Source organism: Sus scrofa, chromosome 2, assembly GCF_000003025.6.
Source record: "Sus scrofa isolate TJ Tabasco breed Duroc chromosome 2, Sscrofa11.1, whole genome shotgun sequence".
Taxonomy (NCBI): domain Eukaryota; kingdom Metazoa; phylum Chordata; class Mammalia; order Artiodactyla; family Suidae; genus Sus; species Sus scrofa.
The window spans coordinates 122927678-122950781 of record NC_010444.4 but is presented as its reverse complement, the minus strand read 5'-3'; the positions used below and the strand labels follow the sequence as shown (position 1 = coordinate 122950781).

Sequence of the window (23104 nt, the reverse complement as noted above, 5' to 3'; positions counted from 1 at the left end):
TGTCCTGACTCTTTCCCCCTCAAAATCTTCCCCAGATAGATATGAAATGCTTTCCTAGATTCCATAAATTCCTAATATGCTGCATGGAATGCAGAAGTGAATGGGCATAGGGTTGAAGGCATTTTCTGGAGGGTTTCCTGACATGGAGAGGCTCAGCAATGAATTTTCATCTTTGTGACAGTCATTGTTAGCTCGTCAAAAAGTGCAGTTAAATGAACTTATTTTCAGAACAGAAACAGACTCACAGACTTTGAAACAAACAAACAAACAAACAACTTATGGTTACCAAAGGGGACGGGGGTGGTTGGAGAGATGGACTAAGGGTTCGGAATTGGCATATGCACACTGTAGTATATAGAATGATTGGCCAGGGTACCTGCTGGATAGCACAGGGAACTCTACCCAATATTCTGTGATGGTCTATGTGGGAAAAGAATCTGGGAAAAAATTTTTTTCAAAGAGATAATTCATGCTTTTAAAACTCTTTTGCAGAAGGAAGTTTAAAAACCACTCGCTGTTGCTGTCTCACTATTTCCAAAGCACGGGGCCAGGCAGGGAATCAAGAGTTTCTGTCTTTGGGGAAAGGACTTTGGGGTATGGGGGCATGAATGAGGATAACAGGGAGAAATGAGATGGCCAGGCTCCATGAATTATCTAAATCAGGATTGATTTCAGACTGTTTCAGATTATGGATCATGATTTTTAGTTTGAAAATACTGTAGTAAGAATCAGAATATAAAACCTAGATCCTGTCTAGTTAGATCTTCTATATTTATAGTATAACTTAATCTTTTTTAGGGGTTGTGAATTCTCAGGATGTCAAATATCCATATGTAAAATACATGCCCTAAATTCCTTTTTAGAGATTATGGACGATTTTGGATTATATACATCACTGATACTTTACAACATTGGATTACATTGTCTTAGAATAATTTTGGTTTGGCTAAATATGTTTGTAGAAGAATATGAGTCTTTTTAGTTTTCAGCTACTAGCCTGTTTTATGTAATAGCTGTGGGTCACTGTTTTATGTAATAGTTGTGGGCAAGTAACAACTGATTGAGACTAGGGGTATATGTCTCAGGCTAAAATTAATTGTTGTCAGCTGAAATATATTAACATACTGAATTCTAATTCTGGAGTTTGTATTCAAAGTTATTATTTAAATGCAAGGCTGAATGATTTTGTACACAAAACAGATATTTTAGAAGAGAAACATGATACTTAGAGGAGAAAATTTCAACTTGTGATTCTCTGGCTAGTCTTAAACTGCACTCACAACCCTTCTAAAATAAACATCAAAAAATCATCCATCACATGCTCATGTATTTTCACTGAATAGGGGCTTTGTGTATAACCTGTCTCAAAATGTAAAATTGTAAAATGTACGATTTCCCATATGTGACTGCCACAATGAATCCTCTCAAGCATTCTAACATCTGATATTCTAACATTATTTGTATATTTAGTTTGTCTTTAAACTTCCTCTTTTTTTCACAATACCCGCATCTGGTTCAGCAATTTTGTGATTTTTAAACTTCCTTCTGCAAAAGAGTTTTAAAAGCATGAATTCTCTCTTTGAAAACATGAAAAAAAAGTGTAGTAAAAGTGGTAAGAAATTGAATTACAAGCACTCTGAAGAGAATTTATGTCAGGCACATTTTGCTCATAGGTTTTAAGCTCAATGTATTTTTCTTTTTAAATCTTTTTAGGGCTGCACCCACAGCACATGGAGGTTCCCAGGCTAGGGGTTGAATGGGAGCTGCAACCGTTGGCCTATACCACAGCTCACCAGCAGCGATGGATCCTTAATCCACTGAGCAAGGCCAGGGGTGGAACCTGTGTCTTCATGGATGCTAGTCAGATTCCTTTCTGCTGTGCCACGATGGGAACTCCAGCTCAAGGTATTTATGTGGGAGAAATGATTTACAATGATAACCATCTCTAGCTGAATCATCGATGAATGTTTAATGGATTAGTTAAGAAACAGAGTCTTGGGAAATATAAATTCTAATCCTAGCTCTTTCTGATGTAATTTTGTGGTGTTAAGGTGTCATTTCATTCTAAGTTATCTCAATTTTGTACATGATGAAATTAGGTAAATTTTTAATAAATACGTACTTAACAGTGTGGAAAAATTAAAGATGTTTTATGGTATTACAGAAAGAAACAGCCTCAGAGTTAGAAGATTTGGGTAGTTTTTTTTTGTTTGTTTGTTTGGCTGCACTCATGGCACGCGGAAGTTTTGGGGAAGGGATTGAATATACGCCCCAGCGTGACCCGAGCCACAGCAGTGACACCACCGAGTATGTAACCCACTGAACAATGCAGAACTTCTAGAAGATCTGACTTTTAAACATAATCTTGTCACTTAAAATAGCCATGCTCATTTAGACAAGCCACTTCTTTTCCAGAGGCTACTTATAATTATCTGTCAAATAGAAATAAAAGTATATATCTTATTTACTTGTAAAGCTGTAGGGAAGAACAAAATAAAATAATGTTGGTAAAAGCACTTATAAAGTGATATATGATTTCAGAAATAACATCAGGGCTTTGCTATGGTACCATCTGCCTTAGCTTGGAATTCAATATCGTGCTGTTCTATTTGAAACTGTTCAAAGGGTATGTCAGTAGCAAGGCTACATTATATTTATCTTTGCAGGAATTTTGAAGTTGGTATCATAAAGAAATTCCAAAGAAATTTATTTTAGAATTATATTTCTATTAAATCATATATATGCCATTTCAATAATTTGTTTGTTCTGAGAAATGTCAGATTTTCCTCTGGTCAGATGTTCTCCATTTTTTTTACTTCCAGTCCTATCCTCATGAACAATAAACTAAAAACAAATATAGAAGCGCCAATGGTCAGCTTTATGTTGTAGGCTTCTTTCAAGTCTATAATACAATCACAGGATTTCAAAAGATTTATGGAGCCAGCTCTGGTGAAAACTTTATATACCACATTGATGGCTTGTTTTATTTCCTGCCCCTTCTGAAATCAGGCAGACCCCTGGTATTCCCAGGGTGTAGTTAAATCTCTCATTTCTTATTTTCATATCAAAAGCACTTCTAATAGGAGTTCCCCTTGTGGTGCAGTGGAAATGAATCTGACTAATAACCATGAAGATGTGGGTTCAATCTTAACTTTGATCTGTGAGTTGTCCTTGATCAGAGGGTTAAGGATCTGGTGTTGCCATGAGCTGCAGTGTAGGTCACAGAGGAAGCTTGGATCCCTCCTTGCTGTGACTGTGGCACAGACCAGAAGCTCCAGCTCTGGTTTGACCCCTTGTCTGGGGACTTCCATATACCATGGGTGTGGCCCTCAATAGATTAAAAAAAAAAAAAAAAGTAATGTTTCCATCCCTATCTTTTTCCTAATATTTCAGATTCTTATATCCAACTATATACTTGATATTTCTGTATTAACTACAATGTTGGCACTTGAAACATGGCATGGACAAAACAGAATTCTTGGCATCCTGCTGTGGCACTAATCTCCCTCCCCCAAACATATTCATCACCCCAGTCTTCCCTACTGCAACTGATGACATCCTTATCACTCAGTTACTCCATCAATAATCCCCCAAATGTTTGCTGGGCCATGCAGAGACTGTGGGACAGAGAGGAATTGTTTTGTATGTGTGCGCTTTCTAAAGTCTGGAAATATTCTAATCAAAAAATGGATATATAGTTGATCTACAGTATTATATGTTTCACAGCATAATGATTCACGATTTAAAAAGTTTATACTCTATTTACAGTTACTATAAAATATTGGCTATATTTCCTATGCTGTACAATATATAATTGTAACTTTTTATTTTATACATAGTAGTTTGTACCTTTTAATCCCCTACTCTTATCGTGCTCCTTCCCTCTTTTCTCTTCCCATTGAAAACCACTATTTTGTTCTCTATGTCTGTGAGCCTGTTTCTTTTTTGTTATAGTCACTAATTTGTTTTATTATTATTTAGACTCCACATATGAGTGGTATCATAGGGTATTTGTCTTTTTCTGACATTTCACTAAGCAGAATACCCTCCAAGTGCACCCATGTTGTTGCAAATGGCAAAATTTCATTCTTTTTAAATGACTGAGTAGTATTCTGGTGTGTGTGTGTATGTATCAATAGAGATATGTCTTTATTCATTCATCTGTTTGTGGACACTTAGTTTGCTTCCACATATCAGCAATTGTAAGTAATGCTGCTTTGAGCATTGGGGTGCATATATCTTTTATTTTAATTTGTAATTTAAAAAAATACTTTTATTTTTTCTATTATAGTTGATTTACAATGTCCTGTCAATCTTTGCTGTACAGCAAAGTGACCCAGTCATACATATACATTCTTTTTCTCACATTATCCTCCATCATGTTCCATCACAAGTGAGTGCATATATCTTTTTGAATTGATGTGTTGCCCCCCTTTGGGGATATATACCCAGTGGAATGGAGTGGAATTGCTGGATCATATGGTAGTTCTATACTTAGCTTTTTGAGGAACCTCCATACTATTTTTCTTAACGGTTGCACAAATTTACATTCCCATCAACAGTGTATAAAGGCTCCCTTTATTCCACATCTTCTCCAACATTTGTTATCTGTGGTCTTTTTGATGATAGCACAGAGAGGAATTTTAATAAGCAGACTTTGCTAGGTTCCTCCCTGTTCACATAGTTATCTATGGTGATAGATAGCTCCTTTCCTGGAATAGGTTTTCTACATTCTTTAGGCAGTTAAGAGGAAGGTGAAAATTTCTTCCTTACTCTTTTGGGCTTGCATTGTTTTCATCTTCGAAGTAATCCACATGCCAGAGACATTTTGGGCTGGCAAATTTTGTTCCCCTACAGTACCTTGAAGAAAACACATGGAAAGAAAGGGGGACTTTGCTCTGTCTCGTACTGATGGCTTGCTGTCAGATCTTTCATTATAACAAAATGTGTGGTCCTCAGTTTTCTTTGCTATAAAATAAGTAGGTTATGGAAGATTATCTCTGAGGAGCCCAGTGGTTCTATTTTATTTTTTTTTTTTTTTTTTTTTTTTTTTTTTTTTTGGTCCATGCCTGCAGCATGTGGAAGTTCCTGGGGCTCAAATCTGCACCACAGCAGTGACCTGGCCACAGCAGTGACAACACCATATCCTTAACCTGCTAGGCCACCAGGGAACTCCAAGCCCAGTGGTTCTAGAATTCCATAATTCTATGACGACGGTTTATGTTTCCCTATTTTTACCTCAGGATGAATTCTGGCACCATTTTGAAGCTCCTCATTAACAGATGGGCTCACTACATCAAGGCTAGGGTGATGAAAGGCACAGTTCTTGAGGTCAAGATCCTAGCAGTTTACTGTAGGAGTTCACATACAGGGCTGTTGCTTTGGGTAAAACCAAGAGCAGAACCTGTCCTCTCTCTCTGCACAGGGACTTTAACTCTGCATACTGGTTATAGAACTTCAGCTTTGAAAACAGTTACTTAATAATTCTTTTGCAACATTTTTCCTACAGGGATAATTAAGAATCCAGAGCAAAACATAACTTCCAGGATGCTTTTAAGCAAAGTTCATATTTTCCTCTATACTTCAATTCAAAACACAGAGTTAGAAGGTGAGCTAGGGTGGGGGTGTATGCCTTTTAATTATTGGCTTAAGTGAGGAATAACCACAGATGACTTGTTAGATCAGGATGCTCTGCGGCTAAGAACTATGAGGGGGAGGCGTATTTCCTCAAGGAATTTCAAGGTTGAGGGTTTTTTTTTTTTTTTTTTTTTGGTCTTTTTAGGGCCGCACCCGTGGCATATGGAGGTTCCCAGGCTAGGGGTTGAATTGGAGCTGTAGATGCCGGCCAGAATCACAGCCACAGCAACTTGGGATCTGGGTCTACACCACAGCTTATTGCAGGCAAAACTGGATCCTTAACCAACTGAGTGAAACCAGGGATTGAACCTCGACCTCATGGCTGCTAGTCAGATTCATTTCCGCTGAGCCACAATGGAACTCCAAAGTTGAGATTTTTTTTTTTTTTAATCTCCCCTGGAGAGATTTTTTAACATACAGGATATTTTCCTGAAAGCACAAAATCAGTTTCTCGTATGAAAAGAGCATTCCTTGCATCTGGAGAAAGAAGGACACACTTATCACCAGAGATAGGGAATTCGGGATGGAGAAGCTATGTAAACAAACATTGCTACTTCTTCAATTTACGACCCTAAGCCCAGACTGTTTGGGTTTTTCACTAATTAAGCACCCACAGCCTAAATTTCTTTGTCCTGCCAATTCCTAACAAATTCATTGTCTCTTCATCTAACAAATATAAAAGTTGCCTGCTTTGGCCACTTCCTAGGTCCCATATCAATGAGACCTCCATGTGCATTAATTAAAATTGTTTCTTTTGCTTCTGTTAACCTGTCAATTTTATTATTAATCCAGCCACAAGAACTCAAGAGAGGTAGAGGAAATTTCTCCATCCCTGATAGTGGTAATAAATGATTGTTATGGTGAAATGTCCCCTCAAATAGGACTGTAGTACATTTAAAAAAAAAAAAATCAACTGTATCAGTTAACAAAAACAAGACTGAAAATTTTAAAGATAGAGGAGAGAAATCATGATTACATTCCTTTCTCAAGAAAAAAGTCACTATTTTATGTAATTGTAATGTATACATGTAAGGATAACCTGACCCCCTTGCTGTACAGTGGGAAAATAAAAAAAAATATTAAAAACAAAAACAAAAACAAAAACAAAACAAACAAAAAAAAGTCACTATTTTAGGTAAATTGCAATAGTTCTCAACTTTGGTGCTCATCTAGACTTCCTAGGGAGTGACACATCTGCATCATTAGGTTGGATTTTATCAAGTAATTTTGATACTTGATAAAAGTTTTATCAAGTAATTATGAATGCTCCAAAGAGGATTCTAATCACCCCTGTTTGGAAGGGAGAGATTTTCCTTTACCCTTCTAGGATCTTCTAGCTGGCTAAGAATTAAATTGACATGAGCAGATTAACAGGAGAAAATAAAACAAAAGTTTAATAACATGTATACATAGAGAGACTCAGCAAAACGGAGCAGGTCACCAAAATGGCTGAAATCATCACCATAAGCGCCATTTTCAGCTAAACACAATGTAGGATGTTGGAGGTAGGGGTTTGGGGCTTCAGAGGTGAGGAAGGCAATTGACTTTGAGGTAGAAAAGCAAATGTTTGGTAAACAAAGGTTTGCTAGGCCATGCAGAGTCAATCAGTGGGACACAGAAGAATTTGAACAGACTTTGCTAGGTTCCTCTGTGTCTACCACACCTAGTTAACACTATAGTTCTCTATGCCTGGGACAGGTCATCTATTGACATTCTTTTAGGCAGTTGGGGGAAGGTCAAAGTTTCTCCCTGAGTCTTTTGGGCCTTGATCATTTTTTTTTTTTTTTTAAATATTGAAATACTCTAAAGAGACTTTTTAATCTTGAAATACTCTAAAGATACTTTTTTTTTTTTTTTTTGTAGGGCCGCACCTGTGGCATATGGACGTTCCCAGACTAGGGGTCGAATCAGAGCTACAGCTGCTGGCCTACATTACTGCCACAGCAATGTGGGATCCGAGGGGCATCTGTGATCCACACCACAGCTCAGGGCAAAGCCGGATCCCTGACCCATTGGATGAGGCCAGGGATTGAACCCACATCCTCATGGATGCCAGTCAGATTCTTTTCTGCTGAGCCACAATGGGAACTCCCTAAAGAGACATTTTAAGGTGGCAAATTTTGTTCCCCTTTACCCAAAGACTGAGAATAACACAGGCAAGGGAAAACTCACTAGGTGTGAAGTCAGAGTCTTGAGTGTTCTACACGGCCATTTGCTCTTTGGGCCTCAGCTTCCTTATCTGTAAAAAGTAGGATCTTAGAATAGATCAGTGGTTTTCAACTCCAGCTGCAAGAAGAATATTGAGTCTGGGGTATCAGCTTTCTCCCCAGATTCTGATTTAATTGGCTTAGGTGGGGCTCCTCAGGTGAGTCCCATGTAGGACAGGCTGGAGAAGCACTCTGTGACATTTTCAAATACCCTTCCTGCCCTAAAATCAGTTGTTTCTAGTAATAGAGGTAATTCTTGCTTCATTCAAATAGTTAAAAGATTTGTCAGTCATCTAAATTGGATTTTTCAATTTTAACTATTTAACATTATGCAGGGATATTTAGTTCAACATGTAAAAATGAGTGTATACAAAACTAACTGGTAAAACAAACAAATTTAGGCAAACAAGATGCCTTAAAAAAAAAATCCTGTGAGCAGAGGTTCAAAATTATGTGAGTAGATTAGGAACCATACATTTCCAAATAAATAAAACCTAGAATTTTTAGAAAATATGACAGCAAAAATGAACAGTCAGTAAATATAAAAATTAGAGTAGATCCCTGAGGAAAACCAGGGCAGAAAAACAATCACCTTTTAACATAGAGTTGTTGTCAGGAAAATTAAAGGAAGAAAAAGATAAGCTTTAGACCAATGGTGTAACTAATGAGGACATAGTGCAGGTGATTTGGGAGAGAAGCTGGGTTAAAGGGATGAAGCTGTTAAGGAAGGCCTTGCTCTGAGAAAAAGAAATCTCAACTCCTTCACTGGAGTTAGAGGGAGCAGCAAAGGGTCCAGCATCTGGGAGGGTTGAGGGACAGGCAATCACCACTCTAATACCCACTGGGTCACATAAGAACAATTAATGTCAAAATAATCATGACAGATGTATCTCGGGAAAGTTACACTAAATATAAAATCCTTAAGACTCACTACTAATTCTCATAAAGGAGACATTCTTAAGGAAAGGTAGCCCAAGTAAATCAAGGAATGGGATTGATAGAAACCATCTTCCACTTTATATTACTTGACATTAATCATACCATTTAAATATTCATATCTAGTTGTTACTATCCCGAATTCTTCTTTCTGAAAACGTGGTTTACATGGCCATTGTGCAGAATACTTGTAAGGTAGAGGAAAAACACATCACACAGAGACCTCCAATCCCAGCACTTCAATGTACATATCAGTAATGCTTTCGGTATACTATTTCCTTTTTCTCTTTCATCTGAAGTTTGTATAAATTGCATCTGTAATTTATTTATTTATTTAGGCTGCACCTGAGGCAATGCAGACCCATGCCATATCTGTAATCAGGTCCACAGCAATGACAAAGCCAGATCCTTAAGCTACTGAGCCACCAAGGAAGTCTGCATCTGTAAATTTAGATGTGCAAGTGTGGAAGGCAACATTTTGCCTCTCAAGATCTGGTGTTATGCCTGTGACTATGTTACTTTACCCAGCAGAAGTGTTGAGGTTGCAGTTTGGATTAGGTTGTTACTCAGCTAATTTTATTTTTTTAAAACTTTTAAACATTTTTAAAAATTACAGTTGATTTACAGTATTTTCCAGTTTCTGCTGTACAGCAAAGTGACCCAGTTATAAATAAATAAATAAATATATATATATATATATACACACTCACACAGATGTACCTGTGTATATATATATGACACACACACACACATTTCTTTTCTTATATTATCTTCCATCATAGTCTATCCCAAGAGACTGGAAGCTGACTTTAAAACAGAGAGATTTCCCTGGATTATCCTGGAAATGGAAGTGTAAAAGGTAGATGGAGGGCTGGTCAGGAAGAGGCAGGAGTCAAATCATGAAAGAGATTCAAAACCTGCCACTACACACAGGAAGGTGGCCCTGAGCCAGCATGTGTGCAGAACATGCCACCTCAAACGTATGCTTCTCTGCTATATCGACTCTTCTGAACTAAAGGCACATGAAAAACAGCTAATAGAAGAAAACCACTCTGACCTTATTTCTTTTTCTTAAAAGCAGGAGGTGAAATTCCTATTTGAAAGATATCCTCTCTATATCAGAAGGAAGGTATCTTCCAATCATCAAGGACAGGAAGATGAGATCAAGTGAATGCCATACAAACAGACCTCGTTAAAATAATTCTTACCTTCTTTTAGTTTGCCCACATCTTGAGTCATTTTTCCACAACTGCCTTTTTGTTCAATCTAATATGAAAACAAGTAGGTTTCACAGTATCTTTGGATCTTCATTCCTTATGAAGGCTCCAGTGTGATGAATAAACTTGTATTAAGTAAGTCTGTATTCTTTTCTCCTTTCAATCTGTCTTATGTCAACGTAATTCTCAGGATCAGCCAAAAAGAACCACTTGGGGAGGGAGATATTTCCTCTTCCATCCATTTTGAATTTCTGTGGTGGGACAAATAACACAACGGACACAAGAGAAAAAGAAATAGTTTTGATTAATGGGCATGGAGGTGTCTTTGAAATGGGACCTAGAAAGTGGCCAAAGCAGGCAGCTTTTATACATATTAGATGAAGAAACAATAAATTTGTGAGGAATTGGCAGGACAAAGAAACTTAGGTTTTGGATGCCCACTTATTGAATAATCTAAACAGAATTTGGGCTTGAGATTGCTAGTTAAAGAAGTAACAATGTTTGCTTACATAAGCTTTTAGGCTGGAATTCCCTATCTTTGGTGATAAGGGTCCTCCTATCTCCAGATGCGAGGAATCCACCTTTTCGTGAAAGATTTCCTGCTTTAAGGGAGACAGGAAAGAGGCTCAAAAGTGTTTCTCTTGTGTTGGCTCCTTCTTAAGTAACTTGAATTCGAAATAATCAATATGCCATTGAGGCACATTTTGGTCTGCTGTGGGCCCCCAAAAACCTTAAGAGGTCTAGTAAAGCTAGATGGTTGTCTTCTCTATAAGGTGAAGAACATGAGGGACCTCCAGAAGCTGGGAACATCTCTCAGCCAATAGCCAACAAGAAAATGATATCCACTAAGAACTGAATTCTACTAACAACTTGAATGATGAACAAGGAAATGGATTCTCCCTTAAAGCCTCCAAAGGACTGCAGCCTGCCACTACCTAGATTTTACCCCTAGGACATCTTGTCAGATTTCTGACAATAGAACTGTAAGATCTTAAATACTGTTTTAAGCCACTAAATATGTGGTAGTTTGTTATGGCAGCAATAGAAAACTAAAACAGCAAGGAATGTTCTGTCCTTACTTCATTTAAATCAAAGTTTATTAAATACTGAATCCTATTTTGTTGGGCTGGCAGGGTATTCAGTTCCAGACATTACTAAGATTCCTTTCCCTACAGGGGACATGCATGGTCACAAGGATCTTATTATCATGGACCAAGATATCAGAGAGTCCTCTTAAGACATTCTGTTATTATTTGCTATCAGTGAGATGCCTGGTCCCATATATTCTGGTGGCAGCAACAGGATTTCACAAAGCTGGGAGACCTGGGGTCTAGAGTTCATCTTCTGTAGGCATATAGGAAGACATCCCCTCATTCCTCCAGTCTGGATGTTGTATCAATCCTGGGCGCCTGTGGAGTCAGGTGGGGTTTCCATTACGCTTTGTTCCCTTCCTAATTAGGGAAAATATTCCTTCTGTTTCTGCTTTTACTCCAAGCACACTCTCACCCTTAACCCATCTGTGCACACACATCAGAACTCTCTAATCTGTTTTTACCTCTCAAACTCCCTTAGGCAAAGAAGCACAATGGTCTGGTTACTAGGAGCTGAGAGATAAATTGAGTATAAATTAACATTTCAGTAGATTATTCTGCAGTATTAATACACTGGTAAGTTGGTTATATGCCTTGAAGGAACTTTTGCTTGCCTTCTTAGTGTCTTGGTATTTCTCAGAGGTGCGGTAGTGGTCCTTATTTTGATACCAGGGTCTATCCCAAGCTGGTAACCTCACAAGAAGTACCAGCTGACTAGGTGAGACATTTCCTCAGGCTTCTCAAGGTCAAGGTTCATAAACCTGGATACTGGGTGAATACCTTGCTTTGAGGAAAATGACTCTTTTCTCCCAACTCTGGCTGAATCCTTCCAGCATGGGAGCCTGTCTTTCTTTTTCTTTTTTTCCTCTTTCTCTCTGTCTTTTTAAGGCCTCACCCTGGACGTTTCCAAGCAAGGGGTCGAATGGGAGCTATAGCCACTGGCTTACACCGCAGCCCTAGCAACGCCAGATCAGAGCCATGTCTGTGACCTACACCACAGCTCACAGCAATGCCGGATCCTTAAGCCACAGAGCAAAGTCAGGAATCCAACCTGTGTCCTCATGGATGCTAGTCAGATTTGTATCTGCTGAGCCATGACGAGAACTCCAGCATGAGTGTTTTGTTGATTCTGGTCAACCTTGGGAAGAATGGACTATAGAGAAGTAAGAATGGAGCAGGGGACCACTTATGTGCCTATGGCAATGTTCTAGGCAAGAGATGACGGGGGCTTAAATCAGGCAGAAGTAGCAAGAGAAGATAAACAGTTGGATTTTGAATACTTTGATGGGTGGAGCCAATGGTCTAATGTGGGGTGTTAAAAGAGAAAGCCAACTGTAAACTGGCTTGTTAGGACTCATCTGCCCTCACATAACTCATACTTGGGATCTAGAAGGATCTTAAATGACTTGATATTATTTCATTTCTTGAGGTTAGAGACAAGAGTTTAAAGTGTGTCACATGAAAATTTAATTTTTGTAGTTAAAGTGTTGGTTCTCCAACCTAAATCTGCAACCATATTTCTTTATTTTCTGATTCAGTTCCTTTTCTGCAGTCTCTGGCATTTCATCATCTCCCAATTACAACTGGGATTAAGTTCCAGTTTTTTTTTCTTCCATCCAACATCAATGATAAGGCAGGATTTTCAGTCTTTTTCTACCCTCCCTTAGCATACCCCAAGTAGATTACAGGTGCCATTTCCAGGGGAAAAGAATGAAGGATAGTTGAAAACAATAGCCCTACATTCATGCAGGCTTGAATTTAAAATGACTAAAAAACTGATAGTGAGATAAACATTTTAAGAAATGCAATAATGCTCTATTACTGTTAGTGATAAATAGGTTTTGTTTTAATTATTCATAGTTCTAGAATCAAGATAACTATGATTGCAAAACTTAACTCTGATGACTGGTGAAAACTTTTAATATTTTGTTTAAAATGCTGAACGTCGGTAGAAGTAACAAAGTGTTAAGTGAAAAGAATCAGCACCTATTTCAGGGCAAGCAGCATTTCCACTTTTATTCTAAAATGGATTTCATTTTGGCTTTTAAAAAACTGCTGGCTCTATTGCTGTTTTCCAGAGCTGTAAAAACTTAGGCAAGGTAGTTATCTGTTTCTTTCTTTTTTCTCATCCATGAAATCTCAGCTCTCTTATTGCCTCTTGATCTTAGGAGCCTCGGACAACTGAAAAACCACACTTAAAGAAATGTTTAGCGTCGTGTAAAAACAGCATGACTGATTATGAGTAGAAATACCAAGAAGATACAGGACATAGGTCCTTGCCTTTCTAGAGCAAGAAATTCTCATTAAAAGGACCAGTAGTGAATCAAAATCCAGTCAGTACAACCTCTCCTCCTTTGTTGGCCTGCAACAATGGCTCATCCCCTGTTGGAAATGCTGGGTGCACTCACCCACCTAATTACTGAACTGCCATCCTAGGGTGGAAAATGCTGAATTCAATTTTATTTTCATTTTTAAAGGTGTGAAATTAAGGAAAGTACCATCAGGTTTGCTGCCTGGGTGTTTTCAGAGGAGAACCTTTTACCTGCCCCAGAGAAGCCTTCCTAATCTCTCCGGCTCCCCGGGACAAACCACACTTCCCTTCCGGGTTCTAGGTGAACCATCCCACTGACACACACCAATGGGCTCGCTTCTTCTCCGCTGCGGGGCGGGACCTCCTGCCTGGGCTCCGCGTACGTGGCGAGAGTGCGTGGGGCCGCGCGGCGCGGGCCGGTTTCTCTAGGGTGTGGCGCCCTCCGGCGGCAGGGGGACCTCAATGTGACTGCCAGACACGAGCGCCCGCCCGCCATGGATCCGCAGGAAGAAGCGCGAACATCCAGGGACCCCCTCGAGCGGTCGCCTGGGGTCCCGAAGTCTCAGACACCCGACGAAGAGGAGCGGCGGGGAGGGGGAACAGCGCCAGCGGCGGCTGTCTTGGACGCAGAGGCAGACGGCGCCAGTGTGGACGGACTGTGGGAACTGCCAGTGGAGCCGGCCAAACGGAGGCCCGAATGCAGCCGCTGCAGGTGACCGCCAGGCGGGGGGCGGGACTGAGGCGGGCGGCAGACTTGGCAAGGCGCGGGCGGGTGGTGGAAGCTGCAGCGCCCTCTGACGGGAAGGCGGCCGCTGGGGCTCCAGCCCCGGGGGGCTCTGGCTCTGGCATCTCTGTGCTTGGGGTGGTAGGTTCCGTTGGTTGACCTTGGAATCACTGTGAAATCCCCGTCACAGTTCTTTAGTAAGAAGCCATTTACCCAGGTTTAGGATTATTTAGACTTACTTCCTGTAAGACGCTCAACAAGTCACGGGATGAGCAGGCATAAGTTCCTCTGTCAAGAAACTGGAGCGTCTTGGATAATATTTGTAAAAACACGTTTACGTTTGAGTGAATTAGTCATCTTACAGTAAAAAACAAAAGAAAACCATAAAGTGGATTAGAGAGACACAGTCAAGGTGGCTGTTACCTTAATTGAGATTGTATTCAGAATTCCTGAAGAAGTATTTATTGAGCACCTCCTGTGTGTCAGGCACTGTGCTAGGTTCCCAGAAATGCGATGGATAAAACAGACGTTGTCTGTGCGCACTAGGGCACTTGCAGTCTAATGAGACAGTTTATTAAGCAACACCAACAATTAACATTACTTGCCTGATTACGTACTTTTTAGGATACCTCATTGTGCCGGTGTACTCTGAGTATTGTGAGGATTGCTTTCTCTGCCTGTTTGAATCTCTTGCTACATAGGTATATGCTATTATCTTAACCTCCTGGGTGTTCAGGATCATTTCCCTTGATTGATGAAGGCCTCCATCTATCATCTGTTCTCTTCACACTTTTAACTGTTAGATAGTGTCTCTATTTCCTCATCTGGGAATCACTCTGTGATTTGTCCTCAGATTGTACAGTGCTCTGAAATAGTTCTCCGTAAAGTCACCATTAACTTTGAGATGAAATCTAATGGATCTTATGTTCACTTAAAAAAGAGACTATAGTTGATTTACAGTGTTGTGCCAATTTCTGCTGTGCAGCAAAGTAACCCAGTCATGCATATATGTACACACACACACACACACACACACACACACACATTCCTCTCTTATATTATCTTCCATCATGTTCTATCCCAAGAGACTAGATCTAGTTCCCTGTGCTGTACAGTAGGACCTCATTCCTTATCCATTCTAAATGTTATAGTTTGTATCTACTAACTCCAAACTCCCAGTCCATCCCACTCATTTCCTCCCCCTTGGCAGCCACAAGTCTGCTCTCTACCTATGCAAGTCTGTTTCTGTTCTATAGGTAGGTTCATTTCTGCTGCATTTTAGATTCCATGTATAAGTGATAACACATGGTATTTGTCTCTTTCTGACTTACTTCACTTAGTATGTGAAATATCTAGTTGCTTTCATGTTGTTGCAAATGGCATTTTTTTATGGCTGAGTAGTATTCCATTGTATATAGTACTGCATTTTCTTAATCCATTCATCTGTCAGTGGAAATTTAGGTTGTTTCCATGTCTTGGCTATTGTGAATAGTGCTGCAGTGAACACAGGGGTGCATGTATCCTTTTGAATGAAAGTTTTGTCCAAATATATGCCCTGGAATGGGATTGCTAGATCATATTGTAGTTCTATATTTAGTTTTCTGGGGAACCTCCACACTTTTCCATAGTGGTTGTACAATTTACATTCCCACCAATAATGTAGGAGGGTATCCTTTTCTCCACACTATCTTCAGCATTTGTTATTTGTAGACTTATTAATGATGGCCATTCTGACTGGTGTGAGATGGTACTTCATGGTAGTATTGATTTTTATTTCTCTAATAATTAGTGGTATTGAGCATCTTTTCATATGCCTACTGGCCATCCATATGTCCTCTTTGGAGAAATGTCTTTAGGTCTTCTGCCCATTTATTCCGTTGGGTTGTTTGGTTTTGTTGTTGTTGTTGAGTGTATGAGTTGTTTGTATATTTTGGAGATTAAAGCCCTTGTTGGCTGCATCATTTTCGACTGTTTTCTCACATTCCATAGGCTGTCTTTTCATTTTATTTATGGTGTCCTTTGCTGTGCAAAAGCTTGTAAGTTTGATTAGGTCTGATTTGTTTATTTTTATTTTTATTTTTATTTCTATTGCCTTGGGAGACTGATCTAAGAAAATATTTGTATGGTTGATGTCAGAGAATGTTTTGCCTATATTCTTTTCTAGGAGTTTTTTGGTGTCATGTCTTACATTTAAATCTTTAAGCCATTTTGAGTTTATTTTTGTGCATAGTGTGAGAGTGTATCCTAGTTTCATTGATTTACATGCAGCTGTCCATTTTCCCCAGTACCACTTTCTGAAGAGACTGTCTTCCTTCCATTTTATATTTTTACTTCCTTGCTTCCTACGTTCTCTTCTAATCCCATACATTGCCCACATGTGATCTTAACGAATTTTCATGGGTGAGATCAGACCTTTTTCCTGAGCAGGAGATCTATGCATTCATTTAATCATTGTTTACTATATGCCTTGCTACTTACTGCTAATATGGTTGAATCGTCATCTGCATAAAAGGTTCAGTCTGGGGAGTTCCTGTCATGGCTCAAGGGAAATGAGTCTGACTACTAACCATGAGGATGCAGGTTTGATTCCTGGCCTCCATCATTGGGTTAGGGATCTGGCATCGCCATCAGCTGTGGTGTAGGTTGCAGACACGGCTCAGATTTGGAGTTGCTGTGGTTGTGGCATAGGCCAGTGGGTATAGCTCTCATTTGACCCCTAGCCTGGGAACCTCCATATGTTGCAGGTGCAGCCCTAGAAAGACACACACACACACACACACACAAAATAAATTAAAAAAGGTCATTCTGTTTTGGATACAGATAATAAACTGGTTAACAAGCAACCAGATTGTAGCAATGAAGAAGTAGGATAATGTGTTAGAAAACAGCAGGTTGGGGGAATTCTCTGTGGCTCAGTGGGATGAGGATCAGGCTTTGTCACTGCTGTGGTGCGGGTTTGATTCCTGGCCTGGGAACTTCCTCGTGCTGCGGGCACAGGAAAAACAACAATAACAACAACAAAAACAAAACAAAACAAAACAAAAAGCAGAATGATGTCAGGAAAGATGTTTGACGAGAAAGCATTTACATGAGATTTGAAAGATGAACAGGAGCCAACCAAGAGAAAAGTGGCATGAAGGGGAACAGAAGGAAAGACTGGTTAAATGTCTTTACCATTTGTGTGCTTGGAGTATCCTACCATGGCTATTTTGACCTTTTACCTGGGCTAAGTTGTAAGTCCTCAGAGGAAGGATATTGAGTGTAAGGATCTTTTTATATTTTCTGAAAGTACTGTGTGTAGTAGACATTCAGTAGACCTTTGAGAAGGGTGAATAATTTGTGTCTAGAAAAGATATGTTGGAGCAGAAAGTGTGTGTGATACAATTTATTTAAATAAGTTGTCTGAAGTTAGGACACTTTAAAATGCTGTGAAGGGGGTCTCAACAAGATGCTGGAAGAAAAATGTTTCAAATAGAAATCCAGAGCTAAGTTATGCCAGCTTTATCATGTAGTTTTTAGTCTACTCAGAACTGCTAGTTAATTACTTTAAAAATTAGTCTTCTGTGTTTAGCAAAGAGTTATAATTTTTCTGATCTTTACTTCCCTGCCCCATTAATAGACTTTATTTTTCCAAGCAGTCTTAATTTACAACAAAGTGAGGGGAAGGTACAGAGATTTTCCATATACCCTTTGCCTCCACACATGCATAGCTTCCCCATTATCAGTATCCCTCACCAGAGTAGTACATTTGTTACAGTTGATGAACTCCATTGACAAATTACTGTCATTCAAGGTCCATGATTTACATAGTGCTACCATGAACATTGGTTTACAAATATCTATTCTAATTCCTGCTTTTATTTCTTTTGGGTAGATACTTGGGAGTGGAGTTGCTGCAGGCTTTATGGTGATTGCCCTGAGAAGGATCAAATCAACTGTGTCAGGGAGTTTGAGCCTAAAACACTAGAACCCAACAGACCAGTCAGTGAAGTGTTTTTATATTAGAGTGGAGGTTGCAGTTTGACTTCTGTAGGCGGCTCTTAGCTGTTGTAATTTGTACTTTATTTTATTAAGAAGAATGCCAACTGGATGGTGATATAGTGGTAACAGGCTTGATTAGGAAGAGTTAAGGTCTCATTCCAGTAAAGATGCTAGACATCTTAATTATACTGTATATCTTCTGTGGATAATCTTGCCTGATGACAAGGGTTAGAAACCACTTGCAAATCATTAGTCATAAGAGTAATGAAATGATGTCTAAGTACGGAGTGTATTTTAATCTGTCTGCGGTAGACAGCAGGGAGAACATGTATGCAGTCTGACTCAGGCCTGAGACAGAATTTTTTTGCTCTCCAGTGCTTTCTTCTCTCCAGAGTCGTAAGGATTTTAATAAACTATATCAATATATTTAGCACCTGTTTATTACAAACCAATCATCTTCAGCTTACCCACCAGGCCTAGGTGTTTTCTATGTATTTATTTATTTATTTCTAATAACAGCATTCTAGAGTTTGTGATATCATTAGCTTTTCATTTTTTTTTTTTTTTTTTTTTTTTTTTGGGGCCGAACTTGCAGCATATGGATGTTCTAAGGCTAGGGGTCAAACTGAAGCTGCAGTTGTTGGTCTATGCCACAGCCACAACAAAGCGGGATCCTAGCCATGTCTATGACCTATAGCACAGCCCACGGCAACACTGGATCCTTAACCTACTGAGTGAGGCCAATGATTGAACCGCTACCCTCATTGATACTAGTCAGGTTTGTTACCGCTGAGTCATAGTGGGAACGCCTTCTTCAGCTTTTTTTCAGATGTATATATATTTTTGTCATTAGCTTTTAAATGATGTGGAGGTACAGGTAACAATCAAAAAGCAGATTTGAGTCTCCAGCTCCGGTCCACTTAACTCCCAGGCTCTTGCAAACACTTGACTGCTTTATACTTCCATGCTTGCTGAAGAAGCCATATAATTTTCTTTGCAGAGTCAGTGTAGTCACTGGTTGAGGTAGAGCAACTAAAACTGCAGGATCAGCTTTGATTTTCATACTTTTAAAGCTGAAGTATGCTTACTTCAAGCTTAGTAACAAAATCATGGACTTTAGTATTCTTTAAATCCTTTTTTTTACACAAATTGAGATATAATTGGTATATAATATTAATAAGTTTAAAGTGTATGGTCTGTTGATGTGCTGCATTTATATATTGCAATATGATTAACCACTGGTAGTAATTAGCTATTGTCTCCTAATTATCATTTCTTTTTTTGTGTGTGTGTGTGCTGAGAAGATTTAAGATGTAGTTTGTTAGCAAGTTTGAAGTATTGTTGACTATGATCAGCGTGCTCTGCATTTGATCTCCATTGTTTACTCATCTTCTAGGTCCAAGTTTGTACCTTTTTATTTTTTTTTTAATGGCTGCAGCTGTGGCATATGGAAGTTCCTAGGCTAAGGGTTGAATTGGAAATGCAGTTGTGGCCTATGCTACAGCTATAGCAACATGGGATCCGGGCCGCATCTGCAACCTACACTGCAGCTTGCAGCAACGCCGAATCTTTAACCCACTGAGCAGGGCTAGGGATTGAAGCAGCATCCTCACAGAGACAATGTTGGGTCCTTAACCCCCTGAGTCACAATGGGAACTCCCAAGTTTGTTCCTTTTAACAACATCTAGCTCCTTAATTCCATGTCTTAACCTTTTCTGTATCCTTTAGGCTTAGATATTCTGGGGAAAAAATGATGGAGCTAAAACTATGAAAAAGCGAAGCAAGGGAAGCCTACAGATGTGTTAGAAGAATAGTATAAGCTGGCATATACTATTTATATACTATACTATATATACTATATACTATTTATACTGGCAAGTAGTATAAACTGGCAGCCCACAGATGTTTTGTTTAAAGTTATATATTTTACCAGGTTTAAAATTAGTTCCTAATAGTAAAAAATCAAAATGTTTTACATCAAAATCCAGATATCTGGTTTCTTTGAGAATTGGAGATTTAGCAGCTTGTAGGCCGTCTTCCTGAACAGTAGTTGGCTGAGCTGAGTATTGGCTGTGCCTTTAGACTGGGTGTGATGTGTCCAGGTTATCCTTGCTCCCAGTCATTCCTGCTTAATTCGTCTGTGATTAACTACCTGCTCCTCATAGGCATTTGCTTTTTGGTTCTGGATCTCATGTATGTTATTGTGGGCTGGGTAGCAGGGTAAATTGGTGAAGAATCATAATTCCTAAGGCAGGGAATTCCTGTTGTGGCACAGTGGAAATGAATCTGACTAATATCCATGAGGATGTAGGTTCGCTCCTTGTCCTCGCACAGTGGGTTAAGAATCCAGTGTTGCTGTGAGCTGTGGTGTAGGTCACAGAAGTACCTCGGATCTGGTGTCGCTGTGGCTGTGGTGTAGGTTGGCAGCAAGTTTGACCCCTAGCCTGGGAACTTCCATATGCCACAGGTGTGGCCCTAAAAAAAAAAAAAAAAAAAAAAAAAAAGCAAAAACATAATTCCTGAGGCAGTTAATTTATAATAATTGAGATTATTCAGTTGGTATCAACACTTATAATTAGAAAACTGTTTGGATAAATTTAAAATAAATGAAATTATTGGTGATAATTTTCAAGGTAAATATTTAGATAATCTGGAAGTTTAACTCTTTATGCATATAAAACATATTGGATTCCTAAGACAAAATTAAGTTAATTTGTTATTTATTGTTAATATATAAAATATGTTTATTCTTTGAACTGCTTCATTCCTAATATGTGTAGGAAGGTGATTTACAAATTACTGTGCAAGCTAATCATATATTCAAAGTTGAGCAAAGATGCTTGAGAGGGACTTTTTTTTCCTTAATCTTAATTAAGTCTCCAAAGAGGAGTGACCAATTTTAAGAAACCACATTAGAGTTTTTTGAATGTTTGATTTATTTTCCCTCAAGAAAAATAAGAACATTATCATTACCCTCTGATAGAGGTTTTCTTCAAAGAACATCAAAGCATATTAATTTTTTAAGTACATTTACATTTGTCGCAAATTAATAATTCATAGTTCTGCTAGTACTTAGGTAGTAAGAAAATATATTCCAAAATAGTCGTCTAATGTTTGTTTTTTTGTTTATTTTTAAAAAATATGCAATGCATTTTATTTTCTTCCAGTTTTGTTGAGATATAATTGACATATAGCACTGTATAAATTTCAAGTGTACCATATAATGATTTGACTTACATACATCGTGAAATAGTCACAGTAAGTTTCGTGAACATCCATCATCTCAATGGATACAAAAGAAAAGAAAAAGAAAAAATTTTTTCCCGTGATGAGAACTCTTAAGATTTGCTTTATTAACAACTTTCCTGTATAATATATAGCAGTGTTAATTATATTAATTATGTTGTACACATCCTTATTTATCTTATAACTGGAAGTTTCTGCCTTTGACCACCTTCATCCAATTCCCTTTCCCATGACTCCTTACCTCTGTAACCACAAATCTGATCTTTTTTTTTGTAAATTTGTTTTTTGAAGTATAATTGATGTACAACACTATAATAGTTTCTAGTTCACAAATACCAATTTGATGCTTCTGTACATTGTATCATTCTATACAGAAAATGATCACCAGGATAAGTCTAGTTCCCATTGTCACTATATAAAGATATTACTTGTTAACTATACCTCACACTGTATGTTTCATATGTGTGAAAGATTTATTTTATAACTGGATGTGTATACCTCATTTATTATTATTGTTATTATTATTACTGCTATTTTGCTTGTATTTATTTATTTATTTATTTGCCATTTCTAGGGCAGCTCCCTCGCGGCGTAGGGAGGTTCCCAGGCTAGGGGTCGAATTGGAGCTGTAGCTGCCAGCCTACAGCACAGCCACAGCAACGTGGGATCCGAGCTGAGTCTGCAACCTACACTATAGCTCATGGCAACGCCAGATAGATCCTTAACCCACTGAGCAAGACCAGGGATCGAACCCTCAACCTCATGATTCCTAGTCGGATTCGTTAACCACTGAGCCACGACGGGAACTTAGTACAATAATCCATCCCTGTTGCTGCAAATGGCATTATTTTGTTCTTTTTTTATGGCCAAGTAGTATTCATATATACATATGAGTATACATGAAATAGCAAAGACATGGAAGCACACACACACACACACACACACACATATATATATATACACCATATCGTCTTTATTCACTCCGCTGTTGATGGACATTTAGATTGCTTCCGTGTTTTTGCTATTGTAAATAATGCTTCAGTGAACATTACAGCGCATGTTTCTTTTCAATTGATGTCTTTCTCCAGATTTATGCTCCAGAATGGGATTTCTGGATCATTACATAGTTCTATATTTAGTTTTTTAAGGAACCTCCACACTGCTATCCAAGGTGGTTGCACCAGCCTACCTTCTCAGTGTAGAATATGCTTTATGCCTAGTGAGATTAACTGGGATCACTTGGTGAAAGTGGTGTCTTCTGGGTTTTTCTACTGTAAAGTTACCCTTCCCCCCCCCCCCTTTGCAGTAAATAAATATCTTGCTAGGGGAGGAGGAATTTGAGACTATGCAAATATCCTGATTTTCCTCAAATTTTTATTTATTTATTTATATTTTGTCTTTTTAGGGCCACATACACGGCATATGGAGGTTCCCAGGCTAGGGTTGAGTGGGAGCTGTAGCTGCCTGCCTACACCACAGCCACAGACACTCCAGATCTGAGCTGTGTCTGCGACCTACACCACAGCTGATGGGAGCGCCAGATCTTTAACCCATTGAGTGAGGCCAGGGTCAAACCTGTGTCCTCATGGATACTAGTCATATTCACTTCTGCTGAGCCACTGTGTGAACTCCCTGATTTTTCACAAATTTCTTCAAACCAATTTTCCCTCCATTAGTTGATATGGCTAGCAACGATTGCTGTGGTATTCTAATACTTATTTTCTGTTTTCTCCATTCTTCTTACATTTATTTAT

At 38.8% G+C, this 23104-nt stretch overlaps 1 protein-coding gene across 3 annotated transcripts in view; it reads left to right on the top strand.

The window, feature by feature from the left end:
• DTWD2 (DTW domain containing 2) overlaps positions 13780–23104 on the top strand; it is a 256749-nt gene continuing 247424 nt past the window's right edge. For 2 of the 3 annotated variants that reach the window (XM_021084663.1, XM_021084662.1), the window contains exon 1: positions 13781–14111. In XM_021084663.1, coding sequence (XP_020940322.1) covers positions 13894–14111 — 218 coding nt within the window. In that variant the 5' untranslated portion in view covers positions 13781–13893. Of the gene's footprint in view, positions 14112–23104 lie in introns of all 3 variants that reach the window. The other variant, XM_003480896.4, reaches the window with a different exon arrangement.